Source organism: Pleurodeles waltl, chromosome 6 (assembly GCF_031143425.1).
Source record: "Pleurodeles waltl isolate 20211129_DDA chromosome 6, aPleWal1.hap1.20221129, whole genome shotgun sequence".
NCBI lineage: Eukaryota > Metazoa > Chordata > Amphibia > Caudata > Salamandridae > Pleurodeles > Pleurodeles waltl.
This window is the reverse complement of record NC_090445.1, coordinates 694,858,957-694,884,829: the sequence shown is the minus strand read 5'-3', so window position 1 is coordinate 694,884,829 and position 25,873 is coordinate 694,858,957. Positions and strand designations below refer to the sequence as shown.

Genomic DNA, 25,873 nt, shown 5'->3' with positions numbered 1-25,873 from the left:
TGGCGGTAGGCCCTACCAGTGACAGGGAATTCTTTCCCTGTCACTGGTAGGAGGCCCACCCCTCTAACACTCACCAGACAACCCCCCTCCATCCACGCTCCCCCCTTCTAATCCTCCAACATACACGCACACTCGCAGGCACACACCATGCATTCACACACTCACTCACATCCATTCATTCACACACACATCCGTACACGCATTCAAACCGACATGCAGACACGCATTCACATTTCCATTTATTCACTCATTCTCACACATGCACACACACACAAACAACACTACACACTCATTCGCATTCATGCACGCGCTCACACATTCATGCACACACCCCAACACACACACACACAACACCCCCGCCCTCCTCCCCTGTCGGAAACACAACTTACCTGTAGCCAGGGTGTCTTCTGGCAGGGGCCCGGACGGGGCACTGCTACCGTCAGCAGAACACCGCCAGGCCGTATTATTTGACATAATGCAGCTGGTGGCGGTCTAATGGCATGGCACTGCTGGTGGTAGCAGCGCCACCTTAACACCGTCCTCCAGCATGGCCACAGCTGGATTTCCGCCCTTCTTGTGGTGGAGATCCATCTGTGGTTATATTATGGCGGACGAATGTTAGCTGCGGCGATGGTCTTTTGGCGGCTGTCACCGCGGCGGTAGGCGGCACTTACTGCCAATGTTAAAATGTGGGCCAAAGTGTAACAACTGTGTGTTTCCCAACATTCATCTGTTGACAGGTAACACATCTGTGACATGTGGCTTCAGCAATCACTCTAAACCTAGGATTAACCGATGTCTGTCTAAAAGTTCTGATCATTGCATCTCCACCTATGTTTGCCTGTCCATGGTAATGTCTTGCCACTAGGAACAGCAAACTATTTGGCAACACTAATCTTCTATCACTTAAAACCCAAACATCATCTTTATTTTTTTTACACATCCTGGTCTAATCCAACTTTGCTGTTCTTCCTTTGACACTTCTTCCAGCAATCTTTTCACTTCTTCTCAGGTGGCAACAGGAGTTAATAGGAAGTTTTGTCTTGTCCCATCTCGTATATCACTGTTCCACTCTCCATTAAAGGAGGTACAACTAAGGTCGCATTATCTAGCCACTTCATCTGCATAAGTATTGCCTAAGGTAACATAACCAATTGATTTCCTGTGTGCCATACATTTTACATTGGCAATTGTTAGTGGCAAATGTAATGCATTCAACAGATGATAAATTGTGTCAGTGTTTCGGGATGGAGAACCAGAATAGGTCATAAAACCTGATCATGAACAACACCAAACTCATACTGACTTTCAGTAAAAAATGCCACTTTCAGCTGTTGAGAAATGAAGCATGCTCTAGAAAGAGCAACTAATTCAGTTACATCAAGACAGTCATGCTCAACCCCCTCTTTACGGTCATTAACAGGAAAATATAACTTGCTCATAATGGGTCAAACGTGCACTTGTGAGGTACTGTGTCTTTCTACTACAGTTTAGACTTCATCAATAGTTTATGTCATGGTATTTTTTCATGTTTACTTAATTTAACAAACTTTATCTTCCCTATACTAGAATGCAAGGAACAAGACCTTGTGAGTATTACAAGAGTATTAGGAAAGCTTTTTCCCCTGTGTGAAGTAACTGTTGCATGTAACCTGTTAGGTAGTAAATCATGGTTGGATGCTTTTGGTGCACAAAATGCATTAGTGTAAAAGTCCATATACCACAGGGAACCTTGAAAAATAGAACACATTTCAAAGTTCCCTATATATAAAAATCATCATAATAATAGCCTCCAAACCCCTCTACAGAAATGTATGATCATCACAGATACTAGAATTATGCGCCATGCCATACAAAAGTATGTGCCAAAGCTATCTAAATTATGTGGACAACAATGTGCTAAATACTCTGGCAGTGTTATTTTCAGCCATTTGAAGTAGAAAAAAACATTTTAGTGAAATCTGTAAATTATGTGGTAAATATATGGTAAGGGCTGCAGCAGCAGAATCGCATAAATCCACTGCTTCTCACCATTTTTTATTATTTTGTCAATAATTGGTCATGAAAGTTAACAAGACCAAATATTCTAATTACTATCAGTGCTAATTGTTAGAGAGGGTTTAAAGTAACAAGTAACGTGTAATATGATCTTATATTGTCATGCTGGAGTTCTGGTACGCCAAGCATAGGCTTAGCATGAAAAATGTACTTTCATGCTAAATTTTGTGTTATTCTGTTCAGCAACTTTTTTAACATACAGGAGCAAAGAACTCTTGGGAAATTAAAATAGGAAGTGACATTTTTGGGGCCTCCGTTTTCTTGGCTCCCTTTTGACAGATCTGCACAAAACATGGCCCTGAAGCAATCAAAGTAGATGTACTCTTAAGAAAGTTTTTTGCAGATTTGTCGAATGGTGCCTGTTAAACCTGGCATCCTTGGTGTGGTCTACCCTAACTTTTTGCCTCTACTCCCCAGGTTGTTGCTGTGTGCTTGACTCTGTTTTTGCTGTTTTTGTTACTCTGGGCAATTAACCACTGCTGACCAGTGCAAGTGCTCCCCCTATTTGAAAATGTATGTGTAATTGGCTTTTCCGTAATTGGCAGATTTAATTTACTAGAAGGTTCCTAGTAAAGTGCATTAGAGGTGCCTAGGGGCTGTAAATCAAATGCTAATAGTGGGCCTGCAGCACTGATTGTGCCACCCACATAAGTAGCCCTGGAAACATGGCTCAGACCTGACACTCTGTGTTGGTGTGTGCAGTTTGTATACTGTCAATTTGACCTGGCAAGTGAACCCACTTGCCAGGCCCAAACCTTCTCTTTTCATACATGTAAGGCACCCCTAAGGTAGGCCCTGCGTAGCCCCCATGGGCAAGGTGAAGTGTATGTTAAAGGTGGGACATGCACTGATGTGTTTTACATGTGCTAACAGTGAAATAATGCCAAATTCGGTTTCCACTGCTGCACACCCTATATTTCTCAAAGGTTAACATGGGGGCTGCCTTTAAATATTCTTAAACTTCAGCTTCCCTTTCAGAGCAGATAGAAATATGGAGTTTTGAGTCTCTGAATTCACAATTTAAAAATACATCTTTTCCCAAAATTGTTTTTTAGATTGTTAGTCTGAAAATGCCACTTTTAGAAAGTATGCATTTTCTTGCTTTAACCATTCTGTGACACTGCCTGTTTGTAGATTCCCTGTTTGGGTCAGACTGACAGCCAGCTGTTTGTGAATCTCCTCTAGACAGAGATACAAAGGGAGCTGGGGTGTAGTCTGCATTTCCTGATGAGCCATCTGTGCTAGGAGGGAGGGGAGGAATGGTCACTTACACCTGCATGGGCTGTGCCTACCCCCACACAATGCAGCCTCCAACCTCCTGGTATGTATCTGAGGCCTGGCAGGATCCTGTAAACAACAGAGACTTTTCTTTGAAGTTGGACAACTTCAAAGGCAGATAGGGGTATAAGTATGGTACCCAAAACCCCAGATTTTAGATTTCTTCAAGATTTGCTTCTGGAACCTCTGCCCAGGAGAAGAGCTGAATAGCTGAGTAGAAGTACTGCCCCTGCCTGTGACTGTGCTTGGTTGGGCTATCCTGCATTTGCTGCTTCTGCCTGTGAAAGAGGACAAAGACTGGAGTTTGTAGTATATTCTGCTTGAGAAGAATCTCCATGGCTTGGCCTGAGCTTGCACCCAGTTCTGAAGTCTCACGGCCATCAAAGAGCTCCACTGCCAGCACCGGGTCTCTCTGCTGAGAGGTCACGAGTTATAGTTACCTTAGGGCATGAGTTATAGTTACTTGAAATAACTCTGACTATAACAGGTGAATTTCTATGGTTTTGTACATTTAAAATGTGAGCCTAACTATAATGCGCCTGTAATATATATATATATATATATATATATAGAGAGAGAGAGAGAGAGAGATATATATATATATATAAAGAGAGAGAGAGAGATACATATATATATATATATATATATATAGAGAGAGAGAGAAATATATATATATATATATATATATATATATATAGAGAGAGATATATATGTGTGTGTGTGTGTGTGTATATATATATATATATATATATATATATATATATATATATATACAGTGAAACCCACTCTCACTGTCACATATTTACTTATCCGCTTATTCATGAACCCACTTACACTCCCTCAATCACACACTCACATAAGTACTCTCATTCATTGATATTCTTGTTCACATTCTAACTTACCCTCTCCCTACTTATCCATAGTTTTGCCATTTACTCAAAACATGAAGTTATAGACACTACCTCCTTTACATGGTTAGTCTTGATACAAAGATTCTGCAGATGAGCAAGCTGATAGATGTGGGTGTCTCCAGACCACTCCAAAGCTCTTAGCAATGCTAGACCCATGGAAATGACTTGGATCCAAATCATATGCTCTCAAACCTACCTTTTGATGTTTTCTTACAGATGTTTCTGCCACTCAATATCCAAATTGTCCTCATTGAGCTCAACATCTGGATGGATGTTAACCCTTTTGATGTCATGAGTGGGACAGCTGGAGATGTGCTCGGAAGGTTCTCATATTGGAGGGGGATCGGGACCGGATTGAAAAGAAGTGATGCCAGTCACCTCCTCATGTAAGTTTCAGGCTAGCGCTTTCATGAACTATTAACAATGTGAGTGTCACATCAGGGTCAGTAAAGGATGCTTCACCTTTCCCAGGAGATCATTGACTGAGGTGGGGCGATACATATTTATATAGGCACCAAAGAGCGCCCAGGACAAGACTCTTACCAGAGTACATTTATTAATGGGAATGTGAGGGAAGTTTGATGACCCTGGGGGTGGTGGGGTGGGAGGTCGGGGTGGGGACATTTTTAATGTAAAGAAAGGAATCAGTTCTTCTGTCAGAATAGCACATGTAGGCTCCTTGAGGATCTGCTGACCTGATGCCTCTTTCAAATTTCCAATAAATAACAAATTTAAATCAAATAACATTTAACACTTACATACTGACTTAAGGCACTGGACATAAGAATGAGAGAGGGACATATATTACAAAGAGGAGGAATGGCGAGCCAGGACCATTGTATATCTTCCTCAATGTGGATGCATTCACGCTTTTGCGCAGATCAGCCGAGAGCTATTTGTGCAGTTAAGAGGATCCAGAACTCAGAAGCACATTGCATTACAGCAGACAGTTGAAAAGGAAAACAACCAGCAAACATCAATAAGGGGAGTTAAAGACTGCAGAGTGCACAGATATATGCATTTTGTGACACATATAAAAAGTCTAGTCTCCCAAGAGGTCATTGAATATCATGCAAAAAATCATAAATCCAATTCTTTCGGCCAAGTGTGGAGTATTGTGAACATCAGAGACATGGTTGAACCTCCTGCCAGTCTCTGCTGCATTTCGGGCTGTCTGTTATTAGTGGCAGTAGAAAGTCCCACCCAACGATCAGCAGTGTTGACTGGAGTTGGTGACCTCTCTCCGCTGAGCCCCTATTAACTACAAGTAAGCACAATGTTTTTGCGCCTTTATTGGTGTGGTAATGCGACTGGCAGATATGTATTTGGTCACAGTTCCTGGTTTTTTATTTTGTCCATTATTTCTATGAGCTTTAAAAAAATAGGGAGGGGATGCAGCAGGATTGCTTGAGACACTCAATAATGGTAACTAAATTATTTGTCTCTGAGGGAAGCTAGAGAGTGCACATATTTAACTCGTGTGCTCTTCCTGTCTGTGTCTAATCAAGGGACAGAGGGAGAGGCAGCAATGCCACTAGTGACCTGCGAGGAATACTGCAAATGGCACCACTGTTCAGTCAGTGCAGAAGGAAATAGGTTAGAATATATTGCAGTCTCCGTGGCAAATGATTTTATTACACATCTTGCTACCATCTTTAGCCAATTTCTACTGTTCAGCCTGCGTCTGCTGTCTCGGCATCTTCTGCTATGTTCCCTGTATTGTCACAATCACAAGGTCTGCTTTCCCAAGCCTCCCACATACAAACTCCCTTCTACCATGTTGTGCCATCCACAGCCTCTCTGTGTAACTTCAGCCTCCCTATCTCTTCCATTTGATCTTCTCCCTCTGTTCTTACCGATATGCCTTTACCAACCTCCTGCAACCATCTCAAGATTTGGTTTCTAAGCACACCATCCCTTTACCTACGTCATTCTCCCTCTGCTATGATGAGTCTGCCTTTATCATACCTTGCCACTGTCTTCTATTACTAGCCTTCTGGCGTTCTCGTCTGCCTGTTTTCCATAACCTTTTGGCTATTCCCAACCTTCCTCTGCCTCCCCAACCTCCATGTCCTATACCCTGCCACTTCCTGCTACTCCCACTCCCCCTCTGTCTTGCACAACCTCACTTTGCCATGTGCAGTTTCTGTCGGACATTGTAGTCTTCCTTTGTGACCTAGAGCCTCCCTCATCCATGCCCCGGCACTCCTTCAGTATCTGACCCCTATATGCATCCTCATGCTCTGCAGCGCCACGCCAAGCAGATATCTGTCATGAGTAGTCTCTCGAGATTAATGAATGTTTCCTCTGGGCAATTAGGACCCAAGTCAACAGAGTGCTAGGGAGGAAGCTCGGCGTCCCTTGGATCTCTCTGCATGCTACTACGTCTTTACCCAGCAGAGCGAGTGTACCTCTGCCCCGCAGAGCCCCATGGAGCCCGGTCAAAATTCTTGATGTATGTAAAAACTCACAATTTTACTCTCATCTGACCCACAATCTGTTTGCTGTTCACATAAAGGATTTAAGGATTTTAGCTGGTAAGCAAAGCCTAAGATGAAAATTATACTAATGCTGAAGGTGTAGTAGGAGTTCAGTGAGTTTGTGATGTTCTTGTTCTGGTCTATGCATATAGGCCCCCGTCTCTACAGGGACCTGACTTTTGGAGATCAGTGCCTTTGTAATGCGTGAGTATGAATCCGTGTTTCATGAGCCATTTGCCCAAACCTGTCCCTTAGACCAGACAGGCAGACTGATCATAGTCAGTTCTGGTCAACTCTTCTTACCATATTCATACACTGAAACTCAATAAAAAGTACCATTTATTCACTGTTGTTCTTGATAAATGAATGTGTTTTTATTCCACTTGTGCAGTCCCCCTATCCCCTCCCCCGCCCCCCCCGCCAATTCTACGTGATTTTTTATGTCGGACTGCTGGATCCCATTTCAACAGCACGGAAGAGAAGTGTCTCCAGCTTCCTGACGCTGCAGTGGAAGGGTGTCCCACGTTAGAGCAGTTTCCATTGTGATGTATTTACCTCTGAGCTCTAAGGCCTCCTAATTCTGAACTGACCCATCTCTGCTGTTCAGTATTCGATCTTCTTAATTGTATAGGGCTAGCACTTTCCCAAGACATTGTTAACTGACATCTGGTAATTAGCATGATGAAAACATTAAATGTAGACTCTAATCTTGATTCCCAATATACAGACTCCTGGAATATTTAAATTCAATCTTCCAAATAACGTTGGCCAATACCTCGTAACTTCCCTTAAATAATATATTTTTTCTCTTTTGAGAGGAAAAAGTTGCCCTGGTTTCGAAATCCTAACTCTCTAATGGGCAAAGGCTCTGCCAACCTCAAAGTTATGAGGAAAGATATGAGGCAGATTGCAAACCACCCACCTCACATTTCTTACTCTGAGATAATATGTATTAGGCAATGATCAGTCCTGTGAGATTTACCAGGTTATTTTTATAAGTGAGTTTCAGAGCCCATGTGGATTAACCCACAGAAGAAAACCACACTGTCTATTTTGAAAGGCTTAAATGAAAATGGATGTCCTAGCCTATTGCAGATGCACATTTAACAAATATTCATGCAACACAGCACAGCAAGCCATTGCAGGCAAGATTGGTTTTGTGAAGGAAGGGGCGCCTTGCTGAAAAGCAATTCTCCGATGCATTTTTCCTCTTTTCAACTGTGCTGTGTGTATACGTTTAGAAAGAGGAAACAACAAGGAGAAATAAAGATATTTTTCCTCATTGCACCTTGTAGGAGGCTGGCTGGCTTATAGTGGGTATCTAGTGGTACTTACACCTTGTGCCAGGTCCAGTTATCCCTTATTAGTAGATTAGAAGTGTTCTAGCAGCTTAGGCTGATAGAGGTAGCTATAGCAGAGCAGCTTAGGCTGAACTAGGAGTCATGCAAAGCTCCTACTATACCACTTATATCATATAGCACTATATCACAAGAAAACACAATACTCAGAGTTACTAAAAATAAAGGTACTTTATTTTAGTGACAATATGCCAAAAGTATCTCAGAGGATATACTCCCTTAGGAGGTAAGTAAAATACAGGTAAGTAAACAGTTAGAAAAGTAGTGCAAACACTGTAGAACACAACAGAATGTAATAGGAGATAATAGGCCTAGGGGCAACACAAACCATATACTCCAGAAGTGGAATGCGAACCACTAATGGATCCCAGGCCTAGTGTAGTGTGTAGGGGGTCGCCGGGAGTGTAAGAAAACACTAAGGGTGTCCAAGATACCCCACCCCAAGACCCTGAAAAGTAGGAGTAAAGTTACCCTACTAACCCAGAGAGACAGTAAAGTCGAGAGGGGATTCTGCAAAGACAACAACTGACTGCAAAGCACTGAAGATGGATTCCTGGACCTGAGGACCTGCAAAGGAAGGGGACCAAGTCCAAGAGTCACGCAAGTGTCCGGGGGGGGCAGGAGCCCACTAAACCCCGGATGAAGGTGCATGAGGGGTTGCCTCTGGGTGGAAGAAGCCAAAGATTCTGCAACAACGGAAGGTGCCAGGAACAACTTCTTTGGTCAGAAGATGTCCCACGGCTTGCTGGGGGATGCATAGTTGTTTCCACGCAGAAAGACCGCAAACAAGCCTTGCTAGCTGCAGGAGTCATGGTTGAGGATTTTGGGTGCTGCCAGGGCCCAGGAAGGATCAGGAGGTCGCCCCTTGGAGGAGGAGACAGAGAGGGTGCTCAGCAATACAGACAGCTCACGCAGAAGCAGACAGCACCCGTAGAAGCACCTGAACAGGCGTTCAGAATATCTGAGCACGGTGGTCGTCTCAGCACTACAAAAGGGAGTCCCACGACGTCGGAGGTCAACTCAGCAAGTTGGGCAATGCAGGATGGAGTGTTGGGGACCTGGGCTATGCTGTGCACGAAGGAAGTCTTGCAAAAGTGCACAGAAGCCCTAGCAGCTGCAGTTCACGCATTACACAGGATTACTGTTTGGCGTGGGGAGGCAATGACTTACCTCCCCCAAATTTGGACAGAAGGGCCACTGGACGGTCGGGGACACTTGGGTCCAGCTCCTGTGCTCCAGGGCCCACGCTTGTCAACATGTGAGGGGACCCAGAGGACCAGTGATGCAGAAGTTTGGTGCCTGTGTTAGCAGGGGGAAGATTCCGTCGACCCACGGGAGATTTCTTCTTGGCTTCCAGTGCAGGGTGAATGCAGACAGCCCTCAGAGCATACACCACCAGGAAACAGTTGAGAAAGCAGGCAGGATGCGGCACTACAATGTTGCTGGTAGTCTTCTTGCTACTTTGTTGCAGTTTTGCAGGCGTCCTGGAGCAGTCAGCGGTCGATCCTTGGCAGAAGTCGAAGAGAGAAGTGCAGAGGAACTCTGGTGAGCTCTTGCATTCATTATCTGAAGAGGAACACACAGGAGAGACCCTAAATAATCCTCAGAGAAGGATTGGCTACCTAACCAGGTAAGAGCCTATCAGTAGGGGTCTCTGACGTCACCTGCTGGCACTGGCTTCTCAGAGGTCTCCATTGTGCCCTCACACCTCTGCATTCAAGATGGCAGAGGTCTGGGACACACTGGAGGAGCTCTGGGCACCACCCCTGGGGTGGTGATGGACCAGGGAGTCCCTTTTCCTTTGTCCAGTTTCGCGCCAGAGCAGGGGCTGGGGGCTCCCTGAACCGATGTAGACTGGCTTATGCAAGGAGGGCACCATCTGTGCCCTTCAAAGCATTTCCAGAGGCTGGGGGAGGCTTCTCCTCCCCAGCCCTTCACATCTATTTCCAAAGGGAGAGAGTGTAACACCCTCTCTCAGAGGAAATCCTTTGTTCTGCTTTCCTGGGACTGGGCTGCCCAGACCCCAGGAGGGCAGAAACCTGTCGGAGGGTTGGCAGCAGTGGTAGCTGCAGAGAAAACCCCAAAGAGCTAGTTTGGCAATACCTGGGGTCCATGCTGGAGCCCTGCGGATTCATGGAATTGTCACCCCAATACCAGAATGGTATTGGGGTGACAATTCCATGATCCTAGACATGTTACATGGCCTTGTTCATAGTTACCATTGTGAAGTTACACATAGGTATTGACCTATATGTAGTTCACGCGTGTAATGGTGTCCCCGCACTCACAAAGTCCAGGGAATTTGCCCTGAACAATGTGGGGGCACCTTGGCTAGTTCCAGGGTGCCCTCACACTAAGTAGCTTTGCACCTAGCCTTCACTAAGTGAGGGTTAGACATATAGGTGACTTATAAGTTACTTAAGTGCAGTGTAAAATGGCTGTGAAATAATGTGGACGTTATTTCACTCAGGCTGCAGTGGCAGTCCTGTGTAAGAATTGTCTGATCTCCATATGGGTGGCAAAAGAAATGCTGCAGCCCATAGGGATCTCCTGGAACCCCAATTCCCTGGGTACCTAGGTACCATATACTAGGGAATTATAAGGGTGTTCCAGTGTGCCAATCAGAATTGGTAAAATTGGTCACTAGCATGCAGTGACAATTTTAAAAGCAGAGAGAGCATAAACACTGAGGTTCTGGTTAGCAGAGCCTCAGTGATACAGTTAGGCACAACACAGGGAACACATACAGGGCACACTTCTATGAGCACTGGGGCCCTGGCTGGCACGATCCCAGAGACACAGGCAAAATAAACATATATACAAGTAGAAATGGGTGTAACATGCCAGGCAAGATGGTACTTTCCTACACACTTCTGGTGGGGGAGGAGTGAAATTCTGATCCATTCCCATGTCTACCTGTGTTGGTAAATCTGGGAATGTGTCGGAATGCATGAGTGGATGTGTGGGAACATATACGCTCCATCCTTGTCACGCTTCAATGTCACAGAGAAATGCAAGGTAGCGATTTGTGCTGCCTTGCTTTACTTTAGACCTATCAAGCCATGCAGTGCAACACAAGGTGACCTTGCCTGGCTTGCTAAATCTTGTTTTAGGTTTTTATCATTCTGCGTCCCCTTGCGTGGAGCAGGCTGACGCAAAACCTTTCATAAATTTGACCCAATGTAAGTAAAAAGCTTGTTCACTACCAAGTGGTTCGATAGCATCGCATGCAATCACATTACACCATTGAACATACGTCATGTAAACTTCCTGGAATGTTTATGCTGGGCTTGACCATAATTTCAGTTTTGCCAGCTGCTCAACAGTTTCAGACCCAGGAGAGAGACCACAAAGAGAGACTAGGGGCATAGGCCAGCTTTAAACTGGCTTGTTTAAGCAGTTTTACCCGGCAATGAAGTGCTTTATCAATTAAGCTTAGGAGCACCTGTTTAAATGGGTGTTACTCCCAAATTGCTTTTGTCACAGATATTGATCCAAGAGCTTGTCCAACATATAGGGCATTATTACAACTTTGGAGGAGGTGTTAATCTGTCCCAAAAGTGACGGTAAAGTGACCGATATACCACCAGCCGTATTTCGAGTTCCATAGGATATAATGGACTCGTGATATGGCTGATGGTATATCCATCACTTTACCGTCACTTTTGGGACGGATTAACACCTCCTCCAAAGTTGTAATAACCCCCATTTTGTCTTGCGTGTTTTGTTGTCAACCATGTTGTCACCCACTGTAGCTGTGCTGTCAAATAATAATATTCAACATCCTTGACTCCAAATGCCTTTTAGTTATTGGTTTGGTTGCTCTTCTTGTGCCCTCTCCCTGTATGAGTTATCTCGCTAAGGTGGTTGGTTCTTTAAAAAATTGTATGGGTGACCTCATTGGTATGTTAGTGAAGCAAAGCAATATTCCTGGCAGAACAAACGTCTTTGCCAAAACGTTTCGCCCCACATAGCTGCCAGTGAAATGCACCGCCAGAATGACTGAGCTGACTATCATTAATAATGTCCCATAAATTCTGATATCCAGCTATTTAATGGTGCCAGGGGCCTATTGGAACATCACACCATGTGACATCACTGGATCCACCGGCCTCCAGGTGTCTCTATTTACTTGGAACAGATAGGGTTTATGTCGAGGATAGTGGCCTTCTTAGGAGCCTCTCGAAACATGGTATCACTCAGTGGCAGTTGGCCACTTCTCCATCATGGTATTGGTATCTGCACTTGACACCTACGATTTCCATGATGTTTGCATTTGTTTCTCAGATATTCACCACTCCTACTTAGGCTGCTGCACATGGCTGTTTTACTTTCTAGTTAGACATTTACCCCTTCCTAACATGGCTGTCATATATGACCCCTTTACTTCTCAATGAAGCATAGCTGCCTGGTCATACAAAAGCTTCTTTTAAAACTCTGTACAAGAGTTATTGGTGGGTAACTCAGGTCACATACATCATCTTTAGAGGGAGACTGCAAAACAAATATAAGCAATCCACAAACATCATGAATTCATCTCTTTTTACTAGAAAGCAAACTTTTTTATTTTGAGGGGGTGAGAACCTGCACTTCTCAAGATAAACGTAATACTTTTAATTGGAGAATTCCACCACTTCTTAGAAACAAACAGGTACTCAGATGCAGAATATCTGCACTTCTATTTTTCCATTTCAAGCACTGGAAAAGAGGGTGGCCACCTCACCAAAGATGATTATGTACACATTCTGCACAGGTGATTACAGATACAATCTCTAGCCCTGGACAAGTGATTACGGATTCCATCTCCAGCCCCGATCAAGTGATTACGGATACCATCTTTCGCCCTGAAGTGTTTACGGGAGACGTCTCGAGTCCTGCATTCTTGACCTGCAACTCTGATTTCAACTGTCAGACTAGTTAATTCAACAGAAACAAAATAACACTAATATGTACGGAATGCATTAGGCTATAAAGCAAAACACCAGTCTATAATGACCTGGACGGAGGTGTCAACCATAAAGACGTGATTTGTTTACTGATTGCGGAATCTGGTGGAGAAGCTCAGACAGAATAATCATGAATAGGGGATACAGCATAACTGCTCCATGCCAAATACTGAACTGCTTAGCAGCCGCCTATGTGTCCATCTCATGTCCTGGATTACTAAATTGCATTACGTTTTACACTTTTCCGTAATTGTCGATCCTTTTTTAAACTCCCCACGCCTCTCCCTCTACCCCAGGTACTGTGCCTACTTTCCCACCTCCGGCTAAAAGTTCCCTTCTCCACTTGTGTTACAGCATTAAGAGACGATTCTCATTTTGCTCCTGAATGGCGTGTCTCGATCTGATGTGCCTAACAATATTGCACACTGTTCTTTCTATCCCTTTAAGTGGGCAGTCAGTCCTGGCCAGTGCGCTCCGTCTCTGGCAGGTCGCAGGCATCCTTCACCCCCCAAAGCTAGGCGTGGGCTGTAATGTTTCTTCATCACTTGTCCCGAAGACATTTTATATTTTGTGTGCTTTAAAAGAGCAGGCGTTCAGCCTTTATTGGCAGAGATTCCTACCACAATACCTACTCATCCCAAAAGATGCCAAGGAAGATCAGTGTCTGCAAGGGCCACCGTCTGTCGGTGGAGTTCATCACACTAATGCTTAGACAGGTTACCGGTGGCAAGGCTGTTTGTCACCCATGGACACCCGTCACGCAGCAGCTTCCAGATGTAGGCACGAAAATAGATGATTCTAATGTTTGCCGTCTAATCTGTGGCCTTTGCACTGACGTGTGCACAACACAGGGTCAGTAGGCCTCACTGAACTGAGAGGCATAACATACATCAGTTACGTGCCCCTCAGAAATATACACATCATAGTTGGAATGTTTCTCCTGCCTCAGGCAGTGCACTATGCTTCTTGGAGGGGTTGACCACCTGTCCCATCAGTAGGTATTAGGGGAGGTTCAACCACAGCCTTGTCCTGACTTCTAACAGAGCCCTATGGGAAGCACTGGGACCACTGCACGCCATCCACCACAGCCACGGTGCCACGTAAGGGAAGGAAGACACGTGCCATATTTGATTCATTCATTTTCGAATTACTTCCAAGACGTGCGTAAACAAAGCTGGCTTCGTGGTTCTTAAACTGCAAACAAAAGAGGACCTCTAAATTCAACTACTGACACCCAGTAACGAAAAACAAGGAGTTTTTAAAGGATTTTTCTAAAGGTGATGTGTTGCTCAGTCATACTTAGACTGAGGGTCATTCTGTTCCAAAGTTTAAGAACAAGGTGGTGCAATTCATGCCCTTTAGTATGAGCCCAGAGTATTTTTGGCACATGTAATAGCCAAAGATTGCCTGAGCCAAGCACACGTGAGGGGCAGTATGGATGTGTGGCAGCACTCCTCTCCTATTTTTCCCAGGCCATAAAAACGTATGTGAAAGAGGTGCATTGAACTAGGTCCAATGTTCCGCAGGCAGCCAGCGCATATCTGTCCTGTCCTTCAAGACATGACAGAGTGTCTAAAGGCCTGCACTGGTCTGACTGTGAAGGACGACAGCTGCTGGAGGCTTTCCCAAATATTTTGGCTTGCCAAGATAGACACTGATACAGTAGTCAATTCCGGATAAAAGCAACCAGAAACTGCTTGTGCGTGCATGGGAATAACGGAGAGCACTCTTTTCGGTGTGCCAAACAGAACAAAGCACATGTTAGCCATGATAAAAAGCAAGGCTTAATGTAAGGCTTCTAAATCTAGAAGAGTCACCAAGAGATTAAACTTTATTGGCAGATGCGAGGGAGGTCCATACATTCAGGTCAGGGCATGTTGGCCCAGTAAGTGATAAAATTGCCTGAGGCCTAACGTCTTCCTCTTGTTTAGTTTCAGGAGGCTGCGGTTCTTCCAAAAATAAATGGCCTGCAAACAATCTCTCACGCTCAAGAGGTCAAAGCCAGATTATCCATCCTGGAGACCTGCATAATAGATAGCTCTGCAGTGAACTGGCCTGATGAGATATGTCATGGAGGCTCATAAAAATATTTAAAGAGATTGAGAGATGTGCTTGGTGGGACACCCAACTTCACCGCAACCTCATCTCCCTTTCAAGGGAGGGTGCAAAATGGTTTGCTGCAGCCCAGTATAAAGAAGATCATGGTATCAAAAGCCGCAGAGCTACCCAGTCGAATTATTGGCACTGTATCCCACCTCATCCTGAATGGGCCTCATTTCATCATGAACTGTTATTCAGAGCCATCTCCATACTTGGGTGGAAACCCATGTGCCAGGGTAGGTGATGTTCCTCTAAATAGCTTGAAACCTGACCCTAAATGAGCAGTGATGTTACGGTAGCTGTTACAATCACTGGGGTATTTCATCAAAAGTGGAGAGACCTCAGTTTTCTATGATGGACGATGACACCTGTGGATAGACTCAAATTGAGCAGATAGGTCACTCTGCTGTTAAGGTGTAATGGTAGCTGATGGAAGATGGACAATGAGCGTGGGTCCTCAGGGAGTTACACACCACCTGCACCAGAAGCGGGGCAAAAGATACCAAGGGTAGAATCGGCCCTGATGACCAAATGGAAATGCTCTGACAGATTTTTTATCCTTGATGACTTTGGGCCTGATTTAGATCTTGGCAGAGGGGAATAGTCCGTCACAATCTTGAGGGAATTGCGATCCCGTTATCTTCAATTGGAGATTGTAATATTGCGGAGGGAGTATCCGGCACGTTTGTGACGGAATATTCCATTTACCAAGATCTAAGCCAAAATCTAAATCAGGCCCTTTGAGTTCTGTGCATGTTAGAAATGGGGTCTCTAATTGGCAGGGGTATGCAACCTGTCCAAGTAGGGCCCACCACTCTAGTCAGGGTACTTGTGCTTACCCTCTAGTAGCTTGGCACGGAGCAGACAGTCTTAACTTAGGAGGTAAAGTATTTGTGCAACACTTCATACAGTAAAAACAGTGAAATCACCACATAAAAATAGTCCACACCATGTTAGAAAAATACATCTTAATTTAATGAACAAAGCAAGACCAAGATGACAAAAACCCAATAAGTAGAAGTCGAGATATGCATTTTTAAATGATGTCTGCAATATTAGTGCTTACCACCCGGGGCTATCTGGTCTTGCCAGCCCAAGGTAAATCCAAAAGTTAAGGCTGACCACAATGGAACACATCTCAGCTACAGGGGCTAAGCTTGTCCCGTTGAAAGAGTACCTTATATGGATTGTTGTGTCGACATTGAAGATCCAATGTGGGGAACAGGAGGGCCAATGCAAAGGCAATTCATCAGTCCAGATCTGCACATTTGGAGATGCATCATCATCCAGCCACGCAGTCATTGATGCGATGTCCTCGAGGTGTGGCGTCAAACCCTTTGCGATGAAAGCGAAGCGTCGTTGTCGAGCCGGGCAGCCGGTGATGTGAAATTGATGCATCGGGCTGATGGTGATGCATCGATCCTGAGCCACGCAGTCGGAGTAGCGAAGGCCTCGTCGTCAGTGGCAGAGGTAATGTGTAGGCGTCGAGGAGAGATGCAGCGGTTCCTATCGGCACAGTGACCGTGATGCATGGATTTCTGAAGAACACAGCTGCACAATCCACTTCAAGGGCCCAGACCTGGATAGGCACCACCTGGCAGGGTAGGACTCACAGTTTGCAGAGTCCAGAAGCTGTAGCAGAGGTGACTGAAGTCTTTGATGTCCCTGAGACTTCAGAACAGGAGGTAGCCAGCATGCCCTTGAAGTATCTTTGGTTTTAGGGATGTAGAGATGCAGGTCCAGTTCTCCTCACCCCAGACAAGGAGGGCAGCAGGCAGCAGGGCAGGCACAGCAAAGCAGTAGTCCAGCAAAGTCCAGCAGAGCTCCTGCAGAGTGATAGTCTCTTTTACAGCACAGCAGTCATTCTTCCTGGCAGAATGTCCCCAAGTACAGAAGTGTACTGATTTGGTGGTTTTTGGGGCCCAGTACTTATACCCAGTTGTATCTTTGAAGTGGGGGAGACTTCAAAGAGAGGCCTTTGAAGTGCAGAAAGTCCCTGTCCTTCCTATGCTGGCTCCAGACACACTAGAGGGGGTTATACAGCCATATGTGAGGGTTCAGGACCCAGCTTAACCATGTGCGTCAGCTCCTTCCTCCAATATTGCCCAGGATTACCCATAAAGATGTTAATGGCCCATCAGGATGTTGATGGCTCATCAGACACACCTATAGTTTCTTTGAGTGTGGCTGTTTAGTGGAAATGCACAAGAGCCCAGCTGTCATCTACCCAGATCTGTATTCAGGGACACGCAGAGTCACATAAGGTTAAGGTAAAAAAATCCAAAAACAACAAGTGATGGACGGAGTGCTGAACATTGTCAAACACTCACCCCCAGTCATAGATCTGGGTTTAATCCATCATTCTTTTGCTCACCATGCCACCCCAGTTTGGACCCAGCCATATGCAAATCAGTCTTGACCCTGTTCCTCATGGGAACAGTCCAGACCGAACTGCCAAGCCAGGTCCTCACTGGACCGGAAACAAGCATCCTGGGACCGGTTTCGGGGTTTCACCCCTCATCAGCCAGGCGAGCTTGAATCCAGTGGCATGGGAAGCACGGGACCCACATCTGGGCATACCCTTCCCACTTAGGGCGACAAAGCAAAAACAACAAGTGATGGACGGAGTGCTGAACATTGTCAAACACTCACCCCCAGTCATAGATCTGGGTTTAATCCATCATTCTTTTGCTCACCATGCCACCCCAGTTTGGACCCAGCCATATGCAAATCAGTCTTGACCCTGTTCCTCATGGGAACAGTCCAGACCGAACTGCCAAGCCAGGTCCTCACTGGACCGGAAACAAGCATCCTGGGACCGGTTTCGGGGTTTCACCCCTCATCAGCCAGGCTAGCTTGAATCCAGTGGCATGGGAAGCACGGGACCCACGTCTGGGCATACCCTTCCCACTTAGGGCGACAAAGCAAAAACAACACGTGATGGACGGAGTGCTGAACATTGTCAAACACTCACCCCCAGTCATAGATCTGGGTTTAATCCATCATTCTTTTGCTCACCATGCCACCCCAGTTTGGACCCAGCCATATGCAAATCAGTCTTGACCCTGTTCCTCATGGGAACAGTCCAGACCAAACTGCCAAGCAGTTCGGGCTGGACTGTTCCCATGAGGAACACTTATAAAATGTAATAAGGCAATCCCAAGGTTAACCTATGCAGACATAGGCCTTACAAATGTAAGAGTTTTTCACTCCTTGGACATGTAAAACTTAAATGTATACATCCACCTTTTTAACTACACTTCATCCTGCCCTTGGGGCTGCCCAGGGCCTACCTTAGGGGTGTCTTTTATGTATTTCAAAGGAAGGTTTGGGCCTGGCAAGTGGGTTAACGTGACAGTTGCAAGGGCAGGCCTGAATCATGTTTAAAGGGCTACTAAAGTAGGTGGCACAATTGGGGCTTCAGGCCCACTAGTTTCATTTAACTTACATGCCCTGAGCACACGTAGTGCACTTTACTAGGGACCTACAAGTAAATTAAATATGGCAATTGTGGATAGGCCAGTGTTACCATATGTTAGGGAAAGAGCCCATGTACTTTAGCACTGTACAGCAGTGGTAAAGTGCCCAGAACCCTAAAACCAACAAAAAGGAGGTCATAAAAAAAGGGGAGGAGGAAGGCAAAAAAGTTTGGGAATGACCCTGCATAAAGGGTCAGGTCCAACAGTGTGTGATTCAGACTCCAGGGCTTATTTACAAGTGCTGTGCGCTGCCGGTGCATCACTGTTTGTGATGCACCGGTAGCGCATAGTGCAGACCCATATATACAAGGCCACGCAAAGCCACCTTGAGCGGCTTTTCATGAGCTTGTAGATATGGTGTAAGGCAACGCAGGGCAAGTTGCTATGTTGCCTCACACTGTGCCAGGGAGGCATACCATGGATGTTGTGGTGGGTGTTCCCTTGCAACACCCATAGGTTTTGATGAATCCCCAGATTTACAAGAATCTGTAAACCTGGGAATGCATCAAAAATGTATGCCTCCCCAGGGTAGGCAAAACAAGGAGAAATATATTTATTTCTCCTCGTTGTTTTACCTTTCCCCTTTCTAGAAAGAGGAAAATGCCTCTCTGGATTGTTTTTGTGCTGGAAGGTATTCCTTCCTGCAGAAAACAATCCTGCTGACAACACAGACACACTTGCACCATAGTGTATAATGTGCACCATGGTGCAAGGGTGCCTGCGTTAACGCTAGGCAGCAATTTGTGTTCCAGCGCATGGGGAAAGGACAGAAATGCACCATATCTAGTAGATACAGTGCATTTCTGTCCTTTCCCTGAAGTGCAGGGCAGCGCCACAAGGTCACTTCCTGTGCAGGCCTCGCCACCGGGTGTGATAATATGCTCCTTCTTTGGGAATAGTTTTGAATGAATTCACCCACCCAGAAGGGATCCCATTTCATGATGTATTCATAGTGTTCAGGTAAGCTGAACTGTAATAAGTATTTTGGTTCTTCATGAAGTTTGCTGTGGTGTGAAAACTGTGAGTCTATTTATCTCCAAAGACAAATCTGAGGTGCTTTACTGATTGTTTCTTTCAAACCACTGAGCAGAGTACATACTCACCTATCAGAGCTCCCTCTTGTTGACTATGAAATTGTATCCTTGTTGTTCTGCTTCTGCCAAAGGAGAATTAGAAATATGCTTGTGGTCAGCAACACCATTGAGTGAAACCGCGAAAACATAGAGCTAGTATGGGTCTGCCTGTACTCATGCTATGTTTTTTGTATTGCAGAGGCCGAGGAGCCTATAGTGGTGTGCTTGGAATGGCGTTCGTTGGCACGGTCTGCTCACCAACTACTGGAAGCTCCATAAGTGCTGTAAGACCCTAATTGTAGATATATTTTGACTGAACAAACATAATAATCACTCTGCAGTGACTGACAGTCACCACCCAAATGATCATAAACCATTCACCTATTGCTGAAATAACTACTCATATTGTCCCCACATGCCCCAATTTCCACACCAACCATTCCCAACCTCCCGTCAATGGCACCTTGTACGTTTTCCTGCTCCTTTCTCTGAATCTGCACTGCCCTTTTCTGACTTCCATCAGTCCCAGCTATTCAGACTGTCTCTTGACATGGTCCTGAGGGCCCCTAATGCTCTAGACGAGGGTAATATTGTACATTCCCCCCTTCAATTGTACTTCATGTTCCTCACCACTGTACTAAGAGTCCCATTACATTCCACTGAGGTCACAAGTCCTTGACCTTGGTGCTATCTGACAGTACATAGGGCTACTTGAAATTGAACTAGGATTGTCTGACATTAGTGAGAGTTCTTTGACAATGTGCTGCAAATCCTATAACACGTTACCCTTTATTCTGAAATCATACTGAGAGCTTGCTACAAATGTACTGTGGGTCTGCTGACATTGTACTAGCCATCCTCTGAAATGAGGTTCTTCACTGAAATTCTATTTCTCTAAACTTTGTATTTGTAAATGCAGTTGCCTGTGCATGCCTATCTATTTTATTGGGTCACAGCAAGAGACAGATCATGGTGGTAAAATAAATGACACATTCACACAACTTTTCCAGCAGTAACAGACAATGCTACGACTTATCCCACACCATCCCAGAGCTCCTCTCACTCCACAATTCAAAAAACTACTCATTCACATCCACTGAAAGCACCACTCATCCACAGCCATGACAACCTCATTCACTCTAAACACTACTCACCAACACTCACTCACAACAACATTCCTTGCAGGAACTCATACTACCAGTCAATCTCTCAGAATTCTACTCTGCTATACCTCCTCATTACTAGAGTTTATTCAGATCCAAAAGCCTTAAACAATGAAACATTACTAAGTGAACCATGCGACTGACTAGTCTCTCTCCTCAACCTGAAAGGTGCCAACACACTACAGCCCTCTAAGTTGGAGAAACACTACAAATATATTTAAAAAACTCTATATAAGTACAAGGAAATTAGCTTAAACAAAGACCCAACTACACCAGCACATTATCTATTAGTATACCTGTGACAACGACTTACCAGTCAGACAGAGACACAAACGCCATGACTTAATCATCGATGATGACATTGTAGGCCTCGCATCATTCTGGCTTAGAACTGAAACCAACATCATAGTTAAATAACTGGGGTTGGACACATACTCAATTCCATATAATTAGTCCCTAATCTCTGGAATGCACTGGTTGCTTCTTCATCAAGAAATTACAAAGCTTTGCCACAACTACATCTTGCTCCTCAATCAGCATCAGCCCCAACATAACTACAGTCACGCCGTCGTCACCACTTAGCACTTACGCAGAGGCCTGCACCGGTCATCAAAATCAACTACTCCACTTCCTTTATTTAGTGTGCAGAAAGCTGTGCTCTATTCATCAAACTCTAAATAAACACAATTATTCAAATAAGGATCCGTCCTAATTTCATGTAAGCAAGCCGTGCTCACACCACTCCTCAAAAGGGTGCCACTAACAGGACCTACAGACCTATCACCAAGTGTATCTCAGTTACATAAAATCTAGAGAAAACAGCTGTATATCACTTACAAATGATTCAACATGACATTCACCTTACTATACTAAAAAGAAATGTGCAGCCCAGCCAGGAAAACAGAGACTGCCTACTCGATGGACTATTTAACTCAACTGCATCTTTAAACTTGGTAGATGGTAGATGAGAGGGTCTGATTCGTCGTCTCTCAGAAGTAGCTAGAGGCTGGGAGTTATCACTTCCATAATTAATCCTGTTCCTAAATGCAGCATACAGCACCTTAAACTGGGTCCAATATTATCTGATGTCCACCAGGTTCTATACAAAGACCCATATTTATACTTTTTAGCACCGCATTTGCGCCGATTTTGACACAAAAATGCCGCAAACTTACAAAATACAATTGTATTTTGCAAGTTTGCACCGCTTTTCCGTCAAAAAATGACGCAAATGCGGCACTGAAAAAGTATAAATATGGGCCTTAAAGTGTGCAAAGTATCACCTTCTTTGCCTGTACTCTTCATCATGTAGCGTATATGAGTGTAAGTGTGCTTCACACATTTCCATAAATAGTAATAATAATGATCCTATTACCTAAAACTAATCTTTATTACCCTGAGTCCAACTGCTCCTTTTTCAGTCCTTACATTACGAGGTAGCCCGCCCCCAAGACAGACCCTTTTCACAAGTCTCTTATTCTCTTTCAACTTACAACAAGGTCATAGTCCCTCCTCTAGTTTACTTCTGCCTTAGAAAAAAAAACCTCACCTCACCCCGGTGGCCTGCCTGTTCAAGGTGATTAAAAATTGGAGGCATCACCAAAAAAGCGAGGGAGAGTGGGTTGTGGACTGGGATGAACAGCAATTGGTCTGTAGATTACCAATAAGTAATAGGATCATTGGCCCTTCTTCTGCTCCTCACAGTCCTTAAGTTACAAGGATATGCCAACGAAAAAAGCTCAAACAATAAAACGATTACAGCCTGAAATTGTTTAACACGGTTAATTCGTATGCAATTACTTCACTGCAGCTCGAAAAAAACACCATAAGCGAAATGAACAGACCCTTATCTATTAAAGTCCAATTTGTAGTAACAAAAGTATGTGGTTATGACCATGTGGAACATCTACATATCTCCTGTAGGGATACCTCAGCCACCTCGTCAGGAAATATTTGTAGCTATGGCCGAGAATTTACTAGTGATCTTAGCTCGCCTACTCTTCTAGCTATTAGAAAGTGTACCTTGGTTGAAAGCTCAGAAATATAAGCCTACTCTAGTAGTTCAAATGTTCTTTCCTGTGAGTCCGTCAGTATAATTGACATATCTCATGAAGCAACTGAATTAAGAACCACTGGTTTCTTTAATCAGAGTCTTTTCTGCAACCTGACAGTCAGTGGAATAATTTGGGAAATATCATTGATTGTCTCCTAAAACCCTTGATTGCTGCTCTTTGGGCACACAAGGTGGTTAGAGCTAGGCATTTTCAGGAAACCTTTGCTTATAGTATTGAGAATCCGAACATGATCATATCTCCCTGCTTTGCCGCTATGCCACTTATCAAAATGAGACCAATACTTTCAGTATGAGGCCAGTGTTAAAAGCGTTCTAAAGGAATGTATGTCAACTGCCACTTCCCTGGAGCACCATAATTCCTGTAAGACAATCCTCCAAATTTACATTGACATCAAGTGTCCCTTTATGAGTTGTTGGTGCAAGAAGATATAGGAAATATCTCACCCCATCCAGCCCCCTTGTATTCAGGTCCTATGTGTAAACTATTCTCCAAAGTCAAGTAACTGACATTTACGTAATGTACATACTGCCTGGTAGCCAATGGTAACTCTTCAGTAATATGTAAACTCCTTCCAAGACATATGAAAATGCCCCTTTAGCCATTTACATACTCCTTGTGAATCATCTGTAAACTCTTTTACACCCATATGCAAACATGTACCCAACACATGTAAAATCTTTCTCATGCATTTATAAATGAACCCTCCACATCCAAAACATCTTTCTCAATGTTACCTCCTTCCCAATTATCTCTAAACTCGTTCTGGGCTGGATGTATATTCATATTCAACAATAGGCAAACTCTTCCACTACCATCTGCAAAATCATGTACAACCACCTGTTAACACCGTTGAACCATCTGTAAATTTCTCCGCAAATGTACGCATACTCCTCCCTGACCTGTAGTCTCACCCACCACCAATACGTATATTCCATCAAACATGTGTAAGCACCTCCTGAACCTGATGTAAATACACACTGTTAGAAATGGGATCTCTAGTTGGCAGTGGTATGCAACCAGTCTAAGTATGGACCCTCAGTCTAGTCGGAGTAAGGGAGTCACACAACTAAGATAACCCCTGGTCACCCCCTTCGTAATTTGATACGAGCAGTCAGGCTTATCTCAGAGGCAATGTGTAAAGTATTTGTACACACACAAACACAGACGCACACACACAGTAACACAGTGAAAACACCACAGAAGGGCTCCACACCTGTTTAGACAAATAGCCAATATTTATCTGAGTAAAACAAAAACAAAATGGCAAAAATCCAACATACACAAGAAAAGATACACATTTTTACAGATTAAGGGGGTCATTCCTACCCTGGCGGTCATGGACCGCCAGGGCAGGGGACGGAGGAAGCACCGCCAACAGGCTGGCGGTGCTTCAGGGGCCATTCTGACGCGGCGGTAAAGCTGCGGTCAGAAAAGGGAAACCGGCGGTTTCCCGCCGGTTTTCCCCTGCCCCAGGGAATCCTCCAAGGCGGCGCTGCAAGCAGCACCGCCATGGGGATTCCGATCCCCTTCCCGCCATCCTGTTTCTGGTGGTTTTCACCGCCAGAAACAGGATGGCGGGAACGGGTGTTGTGGGGCCCCTGGGGGCCCCTGCAGTGCCCATGTGTAGGAAGTTGGCTCTGTATGCACTATTTCAAAGTAAGGAATAGTATGCACAGAGTCCAAGGGTTCCCCTTAGAGGTAAGATAGTGGCAAAAAGAGATAATACTAATGCTCTATTTTGTGGTAGTGTGGTCGAGCAGTAGGCTTATCAAAGGAGTAGTGTTAAGCATTTGTTGTACATACACACAGGCAATAAATGAGAAACACACACTCAGAGACAAATCCAGCCAATAGGTTTTGTTATAGAAAAATATCTTTTCTTAGTTTATTTTAAGAACCACAGGTTCAAATTCTACATGTAATATCTCATTTGAAAGGTATTGCAGGTAAGTACTTTAGGAACTTTGAATCATTTCATTAGCATGTATACTTTTTACATAAAACACAATAAGCTGTTTTAAAAGTGGACACAGTGCAATTTTCACAGTTCCTGGGGGAGGTAAAGTAATGTTAGTTTTAACAGGTAAGTAAGTCACTTACAGGTTTCAGTTTTGGTCCAAGGTAGCCCACCATTGGGGGTTCAGAGCAACCCCAAAGTTATCACACCAGCAGCTCAGGGCCGGTCAGGTGCAAAGGTCAAAGAGGTGCCCAAAACACATAGGCTTCAATGGAGAGAAGGGGGTGCCCCGGTTCCAGTCTGCCAGCAGGTAAGTACCCGCGTCTTCGGAGGGCAGACCAGGGGGGTTTTGTAGGGCACCGGGGGGGACACAAGTCAGCACAAAAAGTACACCCTCAACAGCGCGGGGGCGGCCGGGTGCAGTGTGCAAACACGCGTCGGGTTTGTAATGGTTTTCAATGAGAGACCAAGGGGTCTTTTCAGCGATGCAGGCAGGCAAGGGGGGGCTCCTCGGGGTAGCCACCACCTGGGCAAGGGAGAGGGCCTTCTGGGGGTCACTCCTGCACAGGAGTTCCGTTCCTTTAGGTGCTGGGGGCTGCGGGTGCAGGGTCTTTTCCAGCCGTCGGGAAATGGAGTTCAGGCAGTCGCGGTCAGGGGGAGCCTGGGGATTCCCTCTGCAGGCGTCGCTGTGGGGGCTCAGGGGGGACAACTTTGGTTACTCAGTCGTAGAGTCGCCGGAGGGTCCTCCCTGAAGCGTTGTTTCTCCACAGTCGAGTCGGGGTCGCCGGGTGCAGTGTTGCAAGTCTCACGCTTCTTGCGGGGAGTTGCAGGGGTCTTTAAATCTGCTCCTTGAAACAAAGTTGCAGTTCTTTTGGAGCAGTGCCGCTGTCCTCGGGAGTTTCTAGTCTTTCTTGAAGCAGGGCAGTCCTCAGAGGATTCAGAGGTCGCTGGTCCCTTGGAAAGCGTCGCTGGAGCAGGTTTCTTTTGGAAGGCAG

The 25,873-nt window shown here is 45.0% G+C and overlaps 1 protein-coding gene across 1 annotated transcript in view; it reads left to right on the top strand.

Annotated features, from left to right (window-relative positions):
* LOC138300177 (disintegrin and metalloproteinase domain-containing protein 9-like) overlaps positions 1-25,873 on the top strand; it is a 587,087-nt gene that overhangs the window by 157,407 nt on the left and 403,807 nt on the right. The window contains exons 9-10 of the mRNA XM_069239149.1: positions 4,464-4,633; positions 19,883-19,967. Coding sequence (XP_069095250.1) covers positions 4,464-4,633; positions 19,883-19,967 — 255 coding nt within the window. The remainder of the gene's footprint in view (positions 1-4,463; positions 4,634-19,882; positions 19,968-25,873) is intronic.